Source organism: Megalops cyprinoides, chromosome 3 (assembly GCF_013368585.1).
Source record: "Megalops cyprinoides isolate fMegCyp1 chromosome 3, fMegCyp1.pri, whole genome shotgun sequence".
Taxonomy (NCBI): domain Eukaryota; kingdom Metazoa; phylum Chordata; class Actinopteri; order Elopiformes; family Megalopidae; genus Megalops; species Megalops cyprinoides.
The window spans coordinates 9,742,174-9,760,196 of record NC_050585.1 but is presented as its reverse complement, the minus strand read 5'-3'; the positions used below and the strand labels follow the sequence as shown (position 1 = coordinate 9,760,196).

General features: G+C 43.1%; 1 protein-coding gene across 1 annotated transcript in view; it reads left to right on the top strand.

Annotated features, from left to right (window-relative positions):
- Positions 1-18,023, top strand: part of LOC118774828 (glycerophosphodiester phosphodiesterase domain-containing protein 5-like) — a 44,335-nt gene that overhangs the window by 4,577 nt on the left and 21,735 nt on the right. The window contains exon 2 of the mRNA XM_036524365.1: positions 15,399-15,556. Within this exon, the coding sequence (XP_036380258.1) occupies positions 15,440-15,556 (117 nt within the window). The 5' untranslated portion in view covers positions 15,399-15,439. The remainder of the gene's footprint in view (positions 1-15,398; positions 15,557-18,023) is intronic.

Sequence of the window (18,023 nt, the reverse complement as noted above, 5' to 3'; positions counted from 1 at the left end):
TGGCTTACTATAACTTGAATTGCCAACAGTAGTGGTTTTGTTAAATGGCTAGCCAAACCCCCTATATCAACAATAAAAGAAATTTGAAAGATGTACACTGTCTGCTCCTGCAGTAGAAATGTATTTTAAAGTAGAATAACTTACCAGGTTGTTTAGCAGTTGTTGATACTTGAAGTTATTTGTTAACAGTCAGGTATTCCCAGTTAAAAATTTGCACAGTTCAGAATCTTGAATGTCAAGTTGTCACACCATCATTAGGCTTAACAGTTGTCACAGCAACTACAAGGTCATCGTCCTCTGTCGGAGAGTTGCTTTTATTAACCCTCAACAGTGCAATCACAGATGGAATTACTTACGCATAGTGTTAATATTATTAAGGGGCCCCCACCCTTTCCTTTTTCTGTGCATGTAAGCATCAGTATGGGACTGCAAGACATACCTCACTAGTAGGAGAGAAAGTGAGAGTGTGGGACAGAGAGAGGAGACAGACAGCAGAGATGGAGTGGGAGGTGAAAGGAGCTAGCTGAACGTGATTGCTGGTCACTCAGAGACACTTGAGAGGAGGAGAAAGTGTCAGACTGGGTAGTTAGTCTGATGCGGTGGGGCACAGCTTGAGCACAGGTAGGACAGCAAACATTAATCTTAGATACTGAGTGATTGCCTGCGACCCGGTAAAGATCGATATCAGATGTGTATATGTGCAGTGCTGTTTATTGCAGAATCCTGTCCACCTGTAAATATGAGATAATGATTGGAATTAAATTTGACATCTCATTTAGGTAGCCAGTGAGACATTCACATGTAATGAGCTGACAATTGGAATATTGTCTGTATGCAGATGGGGACATTTAAGGTACTCATCTACAGACCACCCAGCCAGATAGTGTCTACTGTAACTCTACCTAAATGATCGGGGTGGCCAAGTGTGGAAGGTGCTTTCAAAAGGGCACTGGGTTCAATCACAACAATGGTCAGCACTGTGCACTGCAGCATTTGAAAAGTCGTTTCCTTCCCAGAGCAAGCCGCTTATTTGGTTGCCTTTGATTAATAGCTTAACTTCAGTTTCATTCCTCAAGCATCTCGAGCTGCAGGTAGGAGAGGAACATGCTACCAAGCTTCAGGGGATTTGAAAGGAACATTGTGTGAAATACCGCAGATGGTGTTTCAGGAAGTGGCCCTATGAAGAGTAAGGAAAAGCCCAACATGAGATGAGACAGGGTGGTGTTGTTTGTTCTGAAACGAAAGGATGCTTTTCACTTTCATCTGTTGCTCCAGACCACTGTTAGACCAGGCGAGAATCTGGGCTCTTGAGCTGGTAGCTTTCATGGCATGGTAAGACAGCCCCCGCATGCAGTGCACCTTTGGCGTGTGTGGAGGCCCTCCTGTGGTGAGATAATGAGTTCACTGTCACTCGAGGAAAGCAAAGCAAAAATCTGTTCAAATTTGATCAAAAAGAAATGAAATAGGCTGCAATGTGTTAGTACATTAGTTTATTAAAATACCAAAGATGGGCATTGAGCAGACTAGTCAGCAGTTGTCTTCAGGTAGTCTCCTAGTATTCCAAACAACTTTGGTGACCAACCTTTTGTGTCCTTTTTGAATGACAGCTGGTCCAAGAGATGTCACCAAAAAAACAATGAAATTAAAATGAAGAGAACTATTGTACTAAAACTCTTTCATAGAAGGAAAATGTTATCAAATGCATTGGATAAATGGCAACATGAATTAGCGTGCAAAGACTAATGTTCTCCACAGACGTGGAGCTAGAGAAGCTTGCAGGGTCTTGCAGTGTTGTAATTCAGGTCCGATGATTTCCAAATCTTATATGGTTATTTTGTGTTAAGAATTTGCAAAGTGTTTTTGAACTTTAAAGAAATCTTCAAAAATATTTGCAAAGAAACTTACAAATGCTTAGACTGAGGCAAATATTCATGAGGGGTCATGCAGTCATATTGATATTTCATTCGTCAAATTATTAAAAGGTAGGTGGCCAATTAACACAGATTTCACTCAGCTACTTCAGTGATGTGTTAAGGATAAGGGCTAAAGAACTTTTCTTGTTCTAACTAGCTGCCGAGTTAGATGGTTTACTAATGTAAAACACTACATTTTTGGACTTGTTTTCCAAGAGAGTGGAATTAAGCTATATCCGCTGTGTTTTTGTTATTTTAAGTAAGTTATCAGTGTGACTACAGCATTACTAATGTTGGCAATAACACATCTGACAAGAAGGTTAAATGACTGTTGTGAAAAGTAGTAAGCAACACAGCACTGAAATGTGGGCATAGTCTTTTGTTAAACAGACATATAGGATAGAGGAAATAGGAAATAGGAAAAAGGAAATAAGAAAAGTTATTGATACATGTTTTCTATAGATTGTGGTGGCTAGGCATGAGTTAACTCAACACTGACCATCCTACATGTGAGGTCTTTAATTACCTATTGAATTTTAGCTCTGCATGTATGTTTTTGGCAAGGGTGCTCTTAGTGATCTGCATCTGAACTCTCTCACTCTGGCCTTTGGTTACAATGGAACAATTGCTGTCGCTGGAGGGTGGAAGAGACTCAAGTGGGTCAAGAGGCATTGCGTGATGTTGAAACTGTGGCAGCATCCCTGTTATGCTGTGGAGAAATTCCAGATGCTTTTGTGCATGTGCGCGGTGGGACTTGGCTTTCCCCATAATGGGAGGTGACAACAGCCCATTGGCTAACATTTCAGGGGCTTGTGGTGCAAGTGATCAGAACATTTCTGTGTTTAATTCTTCCTTGGCTCTGGATTGATGCATAGAAGGTTCAGTTTTTTACCAAACAATAGAAATATCTGTCCTGAAGTTCTGTAATTTCATACAGAAATTCTACAGTAGTCAGACTCTCCTGGCCAGAATTCTGTTTGCCATCTCTCTGTCTCTCTGTATTAAATGGCAGCACTGTGTTTGGGGACTGTAGGCTGAGAGGAGCAATGCTGATGGGATCACTGTCCACTTCATCTGAACTCTTATGAAATGACTGTAATATAATCCCTGTTAAAATGTGAATGGCTTGATCGGTCCAGAATAGCCATATGAACATAATGATATCATGAAAATAAAGAGTTTTCCAGGGGCTCTGAAATCAAGTATCCATTCACTTTAGACTTTTAAGGAAAGTTTAAAGTTTAAAGAGAAATGTATGTTCACATTCAGACAATGTGAGTTAAAATGGAGCAATGAAAGAGAACTCTCTGCTCCTCAAATAGGTTTGCACACTTCATGTGAATTTCTTATCTTAATATTAAGATACGGAATGGATTTAAAAAAACATTTGGGTTGCTAAGTGTTGCTTTAATGATTCCAACTCCTCCGGGCAACACAGGACCAATCTTGTTCATTCACAGAGGCTGTCTGTCCAAGAGCTCATTTTCAACCAGTCTAACACATTTGTGTTCCACACACATAAGCTTTTTGTTTAGTTTGCCGTGATAGAACCAAACGATTTTGCATGTGCTCTTTTCTTTCAACTCCACGTTCCAGCTTTAGGTAAATCAGGATCTTGAAGTGCAGTGCTGCAAACCTCTCCTCCACCTCCACAAGAATGATGATGCTCTGCTTTCTGTCATCAATAACAGAGGAATCTTTTTCATTTTCATATGTGGAAGACTTGGCTTTTTTTTGTGCAGTTGAAATAGTTTGTCCTTGGTTACACAGATAGTGTGAGACAGGCTTTGTGCAGCGTGCTCTGTGCACCGGTGTGGGGGTGACCGGTTAACTGCCTGCAGCCTCAGGCATCCCGGCCACCCCTCCTCTTAACGGCACATCCTGCTGCTTTTAATTATCGTTCCAGCATCAGCCAAGTGGCCCACAAAGCCTTTTGGCACTGTGTCGTTTGCTTTACTGCTTTGTTTTCTTGTGGCTTCTTAAATCACTGTCTTTCCGCAACCCAGGAGGAGAAGGGCTGCCGGTAAATAACAGCATGTTGCACCATGACAAATGCAGCGTTGGAGAAGGAAGGCCGTCCCATCAGGCTCCAGCAGGGCCACCCGAGGGACGATCCTCTTAAGCGAAACCACTTAAACTGGCTGGGAAGGCCACTGTAGCTTCCTGCTTCTCTGCTGGGTAGTGTAATTAATGAGTCTTCACCATGTAGACAGGACAAAGGGGAGCCTGAGTGCGCAGTGTCGCGCGCAGTGCATGACAGTGATTCTCGTCAACAAGCAAGGGAAAAGTAAGCATTGTTTATCTGGTTTGTTTCTTTCCCAGAATAGTCAGTATGGAATGTGTAACAGTAAGGTTTAACCAAGCACAGACATCCACTCAAAACTCAAAAATGGGCCGAAACATCTGTGGAGAAAAAAAAGATTTTTGGATGCAAAACCTCTGCAGGGTCTCTCTTTTAGGTTTTGTTGTTAATCATTTTCAACTATTTTCAATGTGGCAGTTACCTGTGCACTTACCTTTGAGTTTGTCCTAGGACTGTCTTCATCCCTCCTCCTCTCCATCATTTCAAGTTTAATATTTTATCATTTATTGTCATTCAAATTGTAGTTGATCACAAAAATCGTTTATCCAGGTAACTCAACGGTTCTTATATGCAGCAAAATATTCTTGTTGGGCTGTTGAAAGGTTGCTGCTCTTTATTCTCCACTGTGAATAGCCTTTTATGTGAAAAGGAAGGACTTTGTGCCACAGGGGAGATAAAAATATTTCTAGCTCTGATACTTATTAGTAGGCTGTATTCCTGAATGGAGAAAATGAGAAATATAGATTACACAAATGGCTCTCGCTCTGATCTTAAGACCTGCTGGTTTACTCTGAGAAGGCGTGAAGCACAGCATGCATCAGTGCAGTTTGGAGCTCAGTAAAACTTAATCAATGTAAACTGACGTCATAACCCTCTTGCCGTCTCCGGTTCCATTGACGGGATAATGGCAGAGAAAATTAGTCTCATTGTCATACCTCATCTAAAAATAGGCCCTGACTACTCAACTCTACTAATTAAACAAGAAGTTCTTTCATTTATCACTGTGTGAATAAGACATCTTAAATATTTAATTCAAGGACCTATTGCTGGAAGCCCTGAGCTGTGACTTCATGGAAAAATGTCATGCAACGTTTGGGCAGATGACCACGTTACAGGGGAAACTGGGAAACGAGACTGCTATGATCTGGTGCAACCGCATTTCCATGGCTTTTTGTCGCCATTACAGTCTGATCCACCTTCTCAGGTGTCTGATATCAGATCCAGCGCTGAATTCAGAGTAATCCGCTGACTCCACTGTTTTCCCATAAACACAGCACTGGATGAGAGAAGAGTGTGTTCTCTCTCCTGGGATGTAATAAGGGAGGGAACTGTTTAACTGACACCTGACCCACTTCTGCTCTGCTCAGTTCTGTGGTTCGGTCAAGCCTGCATTGTCTGTGGGGAGCAGCCCAAGATTGTGTACATCTCAACAGCTTTGATTAAAAGGGGGGGAAAAGCTCTTCAGCCCTTCTTTCCTCTTCAGCTTCTTTGTGTTGTAAGGCAATCAAAGCAGTCTTTGAAGTCGCAGTCACGCTACATTCTAACTACCCATGGTTAGAGTTGATTAAATATCTAAATTACAGGCAGATGCACAGAAGGACAGCCCAACTGGAAAGTCCATTGTATTTCTAAAGAGAATATCTAATCTCATAAAGGGGATCTTGCTGGGGTGAAACACACCTGCATTTTTTTCTTGTTGCTCATTGTTTGCAGAACAAAGCTACTCCAGTGGGAGATTTTTTTTGTTACAACTGATATAATGTCCACAAGAACTGGGTTTTGATTTTGCAAAATTTCATCTGTTTAAGTTATGTAATTAATCACTCCTTTCATCAAGATGTAGGCCTACAGCGACTGCATTGCACAGCCTGAGAACACTGTTCCCCCCCCACATGTAAAAGGAGATCCAATGCCATTTGTTCCTCTTGCAGGAGTCCTTTCTGTGAGCCTGGTATCCCCTTGAATCATGGCATGGTGTTTGTGAGATCACAGCTGCAGTAGCATTTATTGCACCTGAGGAAGTCAGCCTAATGTAGGCAGAGTCAGACTGTGCACACTCCACAAACACATGTGGCACAGTGACACCTGACAACAGCTGTTAAATGTCTTCCGTGGTCACACTGATTCCTGTCTCTAAGCTAGTATTTCCACACTGGATCGTTTTGCTGTTTTCATGTATTTAATTTCATTGAAAATACCCTAGGGACTGAGCAGTGCCATGCTGAATGGGATAGGGATTCATTAGAAAAAAAGCTGCTTAAAAAGCTCCTTCAAATGAACGTACTTGCTGCAACTCGCCACCTCTCTCCTGGTTGCCTGTCATTTAAAAGCTGTGAATGCAATGTACCGACTTTAAGTGCAGGGTCAACTGGTGTTGGTCCCTCCTTGACTCGTAATTGTTGAACTGAAGTAACCTCAAGCAGTGTTTCAGGTATGAAGTTGAAATGAATCTCAGTAGCCCTTATAGCCCTTAGGTACGAGGGCTGGCCATACCTGATTTAGGCAGTGGCGATAGACCTCATGTTGTTTTCATGCCAGTCACCAGTGCAGATATTTGAAATCGCATGAGGTTACTTTAATTCCTGTCTCAGTGGGAGGAGAAACCATGCCATGGCCTGTGCATGCCTGTTTGTGCCGGTCTGGGCGCCGAAGGTAAAAAAAAAATGGCGCTGATTGGGCGGCCGGGGGTAAACGCTTCCCTCCCGATGCCTGATTAGCGCCTCTCCCTGGGCCCTGCTGGCCTGCTTGTTTTGGAGTGGAGCCACGTTCCGCGGGGTGGGGCCACGGCTCCTCCACCTCCCGCCGACCTCTTCCCCAAGGCTCCAGGAGTTCCTCTTCGTATTAAACAATGTATTAAAGACCGGACCCTCAGCACCGCATCTGCTAGAAATGTTTTCCCTTCCAAAAAACAATCTGCTCAAGGCGAAGTCCTGCTTATCAGGAAGTTGAAGGTTATCAGTTCACGTACCTTGCTGCCATGACGTTTGTGAGAGCAAATGGAGCATGCTTTTGTTTAGAAGGTGGATGGTTTGGTGTCAGTATTTCTTCGCGGAAGGTACACCTTGGATACACTCCATTGGGCAGCACCAGCGCTTTGTGTCTATTTCCTGTTGAAAAATGATGGTACCCCCTCAAGTGCAGTGGGTGCTGGAATGCACCACTTGCACACAATGACATGTCCTCTGGAGGTGATATAATCTATTTATAGTCCCGTTTTACGAGGCAGACAGAAATGTTCTCACAGGTTGGTATTGGAGTAATTGCAGTGGCATTTTCTCCTATATATAGTAAGAACTTAATCATGCATTCACTGTGATTTCTCTGATTCTAGGCTTTATAGTTTTTCTTTTTCATTTAACATCATGACATGGAAGAACAATCTTTTACATCCAGACACCTAATTGTTTATTTATTTGTGTATTATTTATTTATCAGTTCGACATAGTTGTTGCACCAGTTGAGTGATTATCTGCCAAATGTATTCCACAGCATGTTCATGCCTCGTTTTGCACCTTCACAGAAGGCATCGCATGCCTTTTCACCTTTGGAAACCACCAGATATCCATAACACTTGTGATAATGTGGTAGAACGGCTCTAATACTGAAAACATCCATTTCCTTTATTGGAATAAACCATAAACTGCTTAGTGGTGTAAAAAAAAATGTACACCAATGTGTTCTGTAGGTAACATTCCACACTGAATTCAGCTGGGTCCCTGTAATCATATGAGTGAAGATGTCGTCTAATGGAAATGCCTTGTTTGTAATGCTCAGGTCACAGACGGGCTGCAGAGTAGCTGACAAATTGTGAGCATCTCCGGTGCCCCTCAAACCTGTCCGAACCTGTCTGTAACCAACCCAGACAGCTTTTACTTCCTCAGACAAACCCATCTAGGGGCCTGAGTCAGTGACGACATACTAAAAGTAGGCATGGGTCATTGGATGTAGTGTTGTAACATTGTAAAGTTAATGTGTTTGTAAATGAAGATGGAATACCATGATATATCATGGAATATACCATGGTTTAAATTCTCAATTCCAGTTAAAATGACTGTATCACCCTCCATACTAATACAAGCCCATTCAATGTTCAGTTTAAATTGCATGATCTAATTATAAGAAAAAAAAAAAAAATAAGGCAAAAAGATACAATGGCAACAGATCTGAATTATTTCTGTTACAATTACGTTAGCTGTTGTATAAGGGGAATACAACAACTAATGTTTGTGTTCTTGTAAATGTATATAATAATTACTGGTAAACAATAATGTCTCTTGGAACTGCAGTGTTGGATGTGAATAGCTACACAAACATGGCCCTGTATCCAAGTTTGTAGGCTAAATACAATAGGGAATGGTTATATACTGATGTCAGAGAATGCAGAAAAAATAAACTCGCTTACTTAGTCCAGTTACATTGTCCATTTAATCATCAACATCTTTGACGCATATTTGTTGTGGTTTGTGATTGCCTGTTTTGCTTTTTATACAGTACTCTCTGTGAAGTCTTCTAGTACATAAATAGAAATATAAGACTGATCTTCTGTCACCAAGGTGACTTCCATGGTGAGGAATGAACCTTAAACAGGTGGGGAAAAATGCAAGTGAAGAACCACCTCCTCAGCATTACACTATGAAAACCCTGCTCATTTCAGATCAGCTTCAGTTTACATTAGAGACAGTCACCCAACCTGTCCGACCGAATGTGTCAGGCCAGTGTGGGTAAAACAGGCTACGGACAACCCAGCGGGGACAACGCATTTGTTACACCCGTGTTCCGTTGAATTGAGGAGTGGCATTGTATGGTGTTGATCGTGTTTCCGGGATAATGCAGATCTCAAATCTGGCATTGCATGTTGTTCTTGCATTTCTTTGCTGTGTAAACACACTCGCATATACAGTAGTGGGAAGACCCTTCAAAGCAAAAGCAGTGGTGCGTAAAACATTGCAGATATGATGGTGGTAGACTTGTCTCTGAGTAGTGTAGTCTTTCGGAAGCATATCTGATTTTAACTGAGCTTAGGTCACGTCTCTTTTCCACGCAGACCAAAGAGCTGGCCTAGTATAAGCTGCTGACCGTGTCTGACTCGGGGGGTGGCCCCACTTTCCCAAAAGGAAGTCAGCAAGAAGAGAGGAACTGGAGCTTCCTGCATCTTAGGAGCGAGGTAGCGCTCAGTGGGGGAAAAAAAAAAAAAAAGCTGAGCTCTCTACGAGCATCGAACAAAGCAATCACAGAAAACATGAACATTTTAAGCCGCTGGCCCGGATTACCGCTGTCTCATTAGCTATGGGTTTTACTGCCATATTGAATCTGAAAAAAGCTCTGAACCCGAGCCACAGTGTCATGGAAACCACGGTTCCGGGAGTGTTGAGCAAACACAGCTGACGGAGGCATGCGCCTGCACACGGGCGGTCCGTCTCTGGGCCGAGCACGAAGGCGGAGGGGGGACCGATGTCAATGAGAAATGCCCTTATTCAAAGCTGTTTGACAGCCTTTCTCTGGGAGACAACCCAGAAATGTGCTCCTTGCAGCTGTACGTTCTTCGGCCTCCCCCGACACTCCCTAAGGAGATCACTCTGTTCTGTTCTGATCATGTGAATGACGGCGATGTAGATCACTGTTTGAAGCATTAGCTCTTAGGCTGGTTCACGCATTTCAGCATCAGGCTAATAACGCTCTCATGGATGGAAATCTATTGATCAGAGCACGTTATCCACACGACTGACACAGTTAACGAGCTCTCATCCAATTGCTGTCCCATTAGTAACCCTCTGTAGGCACTGTAATGTATGAGAGGTCTTGTGTTGTTTCTTTAGGGTCGTCATATAGCGCTATCATTTGAATTTTCTGATTGTTGTTTATATACTGCTGTTTTATTAGCTTCTGGACACCCAGGATGTTCTCTGTCCACGGTGGTAACAGTATTGATTTTGGAGCATTTGTTTTGAATCCATTAGTCTTTCTGAACTGATTTTCGGAGAAAAATGTATATTACATTCAAAACAATTTCGCATAGTAATTTGATTTTGCAGCTACAAAATGTTTAGTCATTTTCTGCTTTCACAGAATTTGATATTTCGTCTCATGCCTAATCGGGGTACGTGCGGTGAAATCTTGCAAGCGTTCATTTGCTGAGAATGGCCTGGTGTGAGCTGAGAGATTCAGGACTGAATTTTTCTCTTTCTTGCCTGTCACCATAGTTTTCCTCGACATGCATATTCCTGAACATTCCATACACCTGGTAGTTTTTGTTTCACTTGTTTTTGTTTTAATTATTGGAGTGCAAGATTTTAATAATCAGAACTGGTCTTATTTTTGTGTCTATTAAATTGTGCCTGTAGGATGAAGTAGGACTACCTTACCACAGTTAGCTAGAATGTTTGTTTAGCGACAAACCAGATGTTCACAGAGAAGTGTTACATCGTTTCAGTGGAACATTTGTTCGTATAGCAGGAGATAGGGATGTTAACAGTTCAGCTGTTAATTCTTCATTGCTGTGTTAATGAACACTTAAAGATAATATCAGCTGATGTAAACAGTATTTCAGAAAATCAGATACAGATGAATAACCTTAGTGTACTATCCCACACTCCTCTTCTCCATTGATGTTGGATTGATGTTGGATTGTCTTCACAAGGAATTATGCATTTACATTTTGGTGAAGCTCAAAATCGTGTATTGAACATTTTAATATGGATTAAAAATATATCATGCTTAATATAACAATATGTGAATGGAAATTTATCCTTCACATTTGGTGTCTTATCATACACATTACACCATTTTAATGAGATGAAGTACTGCTAAACCACTTACATGTTTTCAAGCTATCCACAGCAGTGTTTCTCAGTCCTACTCCTGGAGGCCCACTGTCCTGCATATCTTCTATCTATCCTTGCTGCTTGATTAAATCAGGTGTGCTCAGCTAATCAAAAGTGCCCCTGATGAGTTCAGTCAGGTAAGTAGAGCAGGGATAGATAGAATGATGAGAAACACTGATCTACAGTCATTAAAAGTGTAGATTTTATCAGATGGACCGGGTGCCTGAAACCAGAGGTTCATGCACTGAAATCCTTGGCATCTGCTGCATATCATCAAAGGGAAGTATTGTCTTCAAATACACTTTCAGTCATGTTATCAAAGTAATGGAATGCAAGATCTTTAATGTCTGTATCAAAGATGCTGATGCTAGCTGGCTGGCTACAATAAAAATAGGCATAATTTATAAACAAATTTTAACATGGTTTCCAAGTACAAGACATTCTGCTGCCTTAAGACACCAGTTAATATGAGAGAGGAAAGAGGAATTATTTTCAGGCAGTGACGTGTTCGAGAGATGTGTATGTGATTTTCATAGGAGCAGCAGTAACAAGTCGAAGGTGATGTCAAACTCAGACCAATTTCTAAGGAAGATGGTGATACCTCTTCTAAAATTCAACACATTTTGTTCCTTTTTCTTTAATTAGAGCATCCCATTCTTCTGAATTATGTACAAGGAGGCTATGAAAAATGCATATTTTTCCACTGGAGGTACCCTTTAGCGGAAATCCTCACCATTGGCAATCCCACCATGCTAATTTGACTCTGAGGTTTGAGGGAGATGTTTAGCTGGTTGTACCTCCCACACATACCATTCTATATAGGTTTTAGCACCTCTCAGCTCAAGCCTGTCTTATTTGTTTCATTCGGTGAGAGGTTTCCATGCTGATGAGATGATTGCTTTGCTAACGTGCAGCCCCTTCTGCGCTTGACTATGACCTTTCCAAGAGCAAGTGGGGTGTCTGATGTTGACAACAGGGCTGAGTCACTGCTGAAGAGCAGTGGGAGAGAGGGAGTCGCTGTTAAAAACAGATCATTTAAAACAAACCCTTGATTAGTCACAAAGATCACTGCCGCTGCAACTGTTTTTCAGCCATTCCGGTACTTAATTGGAGATGCACACACACACGCACACCCACACCCACACACACACAAACAAGCCCATTTTAAGTTTCAGCGTGGAGCAGTGTTCAGTGGTAGTTAAGGAACCGGGCTCAGAGCCAGAAGGTTACGGGGTCGAATCCCGCATGGAATGCTGCTGTCGTGCCCTTAAGCATGATACAGTACCTGGCCTGAGCTGCCTCAGTAAATCACATGCTATATAAACAGATCCTGTGTAAAATGTAAGCTATGTAAGCCACCGTGGGGAGGGTGACAGCCCAGCAAATAAATCACACAATGAACCGCCGTTTGACTTTATTTGTGTCTTGCCCAGCTGAGGTAATGAGACACTCCTCTGACTCGCAGGAGGCCTGCAGGTTGCCGCTTTACCGTGGTTAATATATGTGAGAGTGACGCCAGTGCACCTTCCAACAGGCTGCCGGGGCCCTAGGTCAGGCCCGAGGTTCCTGCTCCCAGACCTCTCCCACTCTCCTGTGCTTCACTAATTCTGGGGAGGGAAAAGTGCTGAAGCATTTCCTCCTCTGTGGACTGTTTTTCTCCGCCTCTTTGATATGAGGAAATGAGACTGCAGAACAGGAGGCAGCGATTTCAGAGGCCTCAGAATGCAGAGAAAAATTGTCTTCTAGCGGGCTGGAAAAACAACATGTTTTTGCCAAGATATTTTTTGCTACCCAGACAACCGATATTTTGACAAGAATGGAGCGAACGGGAGATGAACATACTGTGCTTCACAGACAACGAGCCATGCTTTTTTTTTCATCTTTTTTTTCTTAAACGGGCATTGTGTGGAAAGGTCCTACGTGCTGATACATTTCTTTGGTTGCCAAGAACATTATTCAGGGAACGGTCGGAGGTCTGGGGGTGGCGAAATCTTCAAGAAAAATAAAGCCCTAAGCAACAAATGAGTCTGCCTCGGCCACAGTGCGCTTCAGTGGAATTCTCTGGAATCCAGAGAAATAAGCTCCGCAAGAACACAGCGGTGTTCATGAATCGCAGTGTAAAGTGTAGTAATCCAAACAGGATTGTGTGATTGAGTGAAGAAATTGCTGGTTAATAACTCCAGAAGGTTTACAGTATGTAAATTGACCTTAATGAGAGCTACAAAAATTACTCTCCTTTGATTATGTAAAACAAAAAGGCCTTCTTGAAAGGCCTTTGGCAGTTTTGCGCTCCCTCTGCTCTCAGATTTTCATGATCACAATTAAGCACACTTGGTTTTCACTTATGCTTGTAAATGTTTTACATTCTTATGATTACTGCTGGCTCTGCTGCTGGCACTTACTACTACTTGTACTAAGGCTACTACCACCAATACTAACAGAAAAAGGAATAATTGGAAAAAACCGCATTAATAGTCATATTGTACCCCCCTCCCTGCGCTACCTCAGTGCCCCTGCTGTGCTGGGAGGGCTCTGGGTGGTTAGCCTGGCAGCAGCCGTCCCCCTGGGGGAGTAATAACAGGGCTGGAGCCTGCCCTCTTAATGACAGGAAGCGCTGCCCTCTGACTGGCGCGGCCGCCTCAGACTCGTCAAAATGCAAATAAACACTTGCGTTGGGCCGCTGTCACCCTGACCGGGAGTGGCTGCTTTCATTACGCTTCTCTGCTTTTTTTTTTTTTTTTTTTTTTATGTGGCACTCTGTGCTTCTCCACTGACTTCATTATCCTCCTGTTCCCTGGGTCACAGTGTGCCTTCACTGCCTTCACTATCCACCTCTGCCTTTCCGTGTGACACACTGTGCTTTTCCAGTGCCGGCATTCCCCACCTGTTGCCTCTGACACACTGTGCTTCACTGTATGCATTATCTTTCTGCTTCCTGGGCCACAGTGCACTTCCACTGCCTTCATCATCCCCCTCTGCTGTTCCCCAGGACACACTGTGTTTCTTCCACTGTCCATATTTACCATCAAGAACACTGACTCAGGCTGTTCAAGTCTAGTGCAAACATAGACATGTCATCAATCTAACTTTAGTAACATTCCATTAATTTTAAACAAATGACACCAACATTTACGCAACAGTCAAGAAAGATTATTTCCTTTTTTTGGTGTGGAAAATATGCATTTTACTCTTTCGTCCTGCAACAGACACAGGATATTTTGAATAACTTGTAATAACTACAGTAACTTTTTTCCTCCTAACTGGTTTGAACGTAGGAGTAAATTAACCTTGTCTGGCCGGCTGTCCACAAAGTTCAACTGCTGTTGACAAGCTGAGGATGCATTGTCACCGTGCCCCCTCTGAAATGAGGCCTGACTGTCTTTAGCATTTAGCTCATTATGAGCACTGCTTCAGTGCTCCTTTCTGCTCTGGTGAATTCCCAGAGGCACTCCTCTGACACTTCAGGTAAGCAGTGCTGAGCTGGCATGGCATTACTGTTAGAAGTGATTAGCAGTGGGGAGAGAGTCTCAGAGCTGAGGCAGCAGCCACTTTGATTCACTCCCTTGAGGAAAGCATCCCTGATCACTGAGGCCGCTGCCACCTCCAGCCTCTGATTGGTGGGTTCCATGCGGGGAAGCCACACCTTTCTAGAGGAACCGAGGGGTGTTTTGAGTCCCTTTGTGTGCAGAATATCCATCAAAGCTGTCCGGTGGAATGCTCAAGGCAAGTAATTGGTTGCAGTTGGTTCAGATGATTCACTTGGCATGAAATGAAAAGTCTGTATTGTAGTCAATTATAATATTGGTAAAGACCGCGGGGAAGGTGTTACAGCAGCAGTATGCTGCTGACATTGTAAGGACAGCGAGTGGTCTGTGATAATGCTAGGCTCACGGGATCTTGGGGCTATGAAAGAAATTGAAGGCACTGTGTAGGATTGACTGAAAGTTCTTCAAAGTGCTTCCTATGCAGCATCTAATCCCATCACATGAATAATATCACACAACTGTGGAAGTGTCATGACAACAGGCAGGGCAGAACCGGTTTAATGTGATGTCAGTTTGGGGTGGCGGGTCGAGCTGTATTATTTTGCTTATGTACATTTGCAACTCTGTTGATCTGCAGTGCTGCTTTTCTCTTAACTGTTTGCTATTCTCCACAAAAATGATTTTTAACTATAGAATTTAGGAATTAGTGTGAGGACTGACATTCTAATGTATTAACAAAATGACACTATTTTTATAATAACCAGTCCATTAGACACAGAGCACATTGATCTGGTAAGTAGCTGTTCAAGCTTAATTTTGAAAGAAAGGAAAACATGTTCAAAATGTGTCACAGCAGGTTCTAAAAGCAACTGGTGACATTCCATTCCCACATAAAACAGTCAGTCACATGTAATGGAAGAAACTTCCTTGACCTGCTTAATATCAAAAAGGCTGTCAGGTTGTATGATCCAACAGTATATCGTATACAAATACATCTTTAGACGCACATCATTCATGCGAAGGTATCGTTTTCGTGTGAGCTTCGGCAGAAGTGCCCGAGGTGACAGCTCTCCCCCTGCTGTGTCTGTTTTCCCAGGATCCCCGGCTCTCGGTGGGATGTTAGCAGGCTGAAGGAGCATGGTAAAGCATCAGCCCCTGCAGGTCTACGAGAGGCAGCTGTGTTTGTCATGTCTGACCGGGATTTATGGCTGCCGCTGGAAACGGTACCAGCGGTCACATGATGACAGCACCAAGGTGAGCGCCCCGTCGAACCACCCCTTCCACACGTGCACACACACACACACACACACACACACGCACACACACACACACAAGTGCCAACGAATGGCAGATCTTGGTGGAATCACATGGAGGCAGCGGTGTCCTTTTACAACGTGCAGGCGTTTGGCAAGCTGTGGTAAGCTTCAAGCTTTGCAGGCAGGTTCTCACATGCCGATAGACACACTCATACGGCAGGCACGCTCTCAGGGTTTGTGAAGTAGCATTTTGACCTGCGTATGCAAATGCTGTATGGTACATCATTCATGATGTTAAACTGCACTGTAGACATGTGGTCTTCTTGAATATTTTAGGAGGTGAACACTGTGGTTAATTACCATGTTTCTTTTGTGTCCAGCTTCATTTACATATAGCCATGTGGTCATCTTTAATATTTTAGAAGAATAACAGTGAGGTCAGTTATAACGTTGCTTTTCTTTTACCTATAATGCTTTGCACTTTGGTGCGAGATCTGAGGCTTTACAGAGTAAATGTGCAGCAACATATTTCTACTCTGTTGAAAGGGTCTCAGTGTTTGGATCATCCTTTGTTGTACTTGGTTTAGTACATTATGCACAGTTCCAAAGCCATCCACAGCACTCCAACTGAAGTGTTAAAATTTTCCCCAGACTGTACAAATCAATCAGCTCCACATTCCTGCCACTGTACAGTATCTACCATGAAGCTGGAATGTTTAAGAGCACAGTGGCCATTGATCTGCTTATAACCAGACTGTGTTACACAGGGAGAGCGCTCTTCTGCCTCCGCGTCTGGAAGCTACAGACTGACGGAAACCCGAACCAAAGTTTCACGTTCCCAGAAGCCTTTGGCACGTCATTGATTCGACCTGCTTGTACAGCGCCACGGCACACGTTTAGCCGCAGAGCACAGAGCTTGCCCTTAATTTAAGATGGGGGGGGGGGGGGGGGGGTTGTTTGGCGATGAGGGGGGGAGTGGCCTTAATGTCTACAGCGAATTAATCCGAGATGGCTTTTAACCCAGCGGGGCCATTTCTCTCCCCATCCCCACCCCCACCTGCCAAGCACAAGATCAATTTTGGTCGCAGAGCGGGAATCGACGCTGAAAGGCGTGACGGCAGCGCTTTCGGACACTGCTTTACGGGAAAGACGGCGCGATCGCCAAAGCGCGGCTGAAAGGTTTGCCGGGGCGCCTCTCCTGTTACCCAAAGCAGAGGTTACTAGCCAGTGAGGAAGCTCGTCCCGTCTCCTCAGACTTTCAGGATTCATCTTTGACCTCTGAAGGCTAGGAGCTGCTGTTGGACGTTTCATAGTGTCGCCTTGTTTCTTCTGGAGTGAACTGTGCAGTATGGCCTGTGTAATTTCCTCACACCTCCCCCCCCAGGAGGGTCCTAGTCACAACGAAAAGACCCTTCTGTCATCACTATGTGAAGTACACAGGCCACATACAATACATACTTTTGATAATTTAATTCAAACACACGCTCGTCCTATATGCCTCTTGAAGGCCAGGTTTCATCGACAGTTTGTTCAGAAAGGTGAGTTTGACACGATAAGATAGAGGGTCCTCGTGTCTGCATACGCAGTAATAATCCCATAGCTCAGCAGCCAAGCAAGAGAGCTGACCATTCATTTAACTCTATTTATGTCTCTGAAGAAACATTAGTTAACACCAAGGCTTAGTAATATTTTCCATTGCTTCGTAGCAGAAGCTGACATCATTTTCTGCAACTTACACAGCTATTTTGAGAACAGAATGAGCATGTCAAATAATAATTGCGTAGGTGTGAGAGGATAGATTTGCACCCCTGCCACGCCCTCTCCACTTCCCACAAATCCTCCTTTAGATATTGGCTGCATCTCCACACAGGCACACTTGTTAATTGAAACTGAATATATGTCTTCAGCTTGCTTACTGCATAATTCAAAAGGGTAGCTTCATGAATAAGAACACAGATTTTTAATTCAAGTGAATTAGTCTGGCAATTCTGTTTCAGTCAATAGTGCCATAGTAGTAACATAACCTTCAGATCAGCTGAGGTGTACGGCGAATATGTGCATACTCTGTGCTTGCACATTAAGGAAGCTGTAAGCACAATTAATCACTCAAAAGGAAATAATCAGTATAAGTCAATCAATTTAGAAACTAAATATTCCTGTACTTGTACCATGCAAAGTATTTAATGTAAAACATTTCTACTTTTTGGAATTCCTTGCTATAAAGATAAACAGTAATAAGTGCAAAAATCCCGAAATGTGTTATGAATGATTCCCACTGTCCCAAGAGAATCAGTTTTTCTGCACTGACGTCAATGATTTGACAGCTGTTGTCAGGTCTCATTCTCAACAAGCTCATCCTGGGAGTCATTTCTCTACCGTTGAGTATTTGTCCAGGAGAAACAAGGTGGAAATTGTAAGCTGACGCTGTCAAGATGAATGTAATTCATGCAGTGCATGGTTTACAG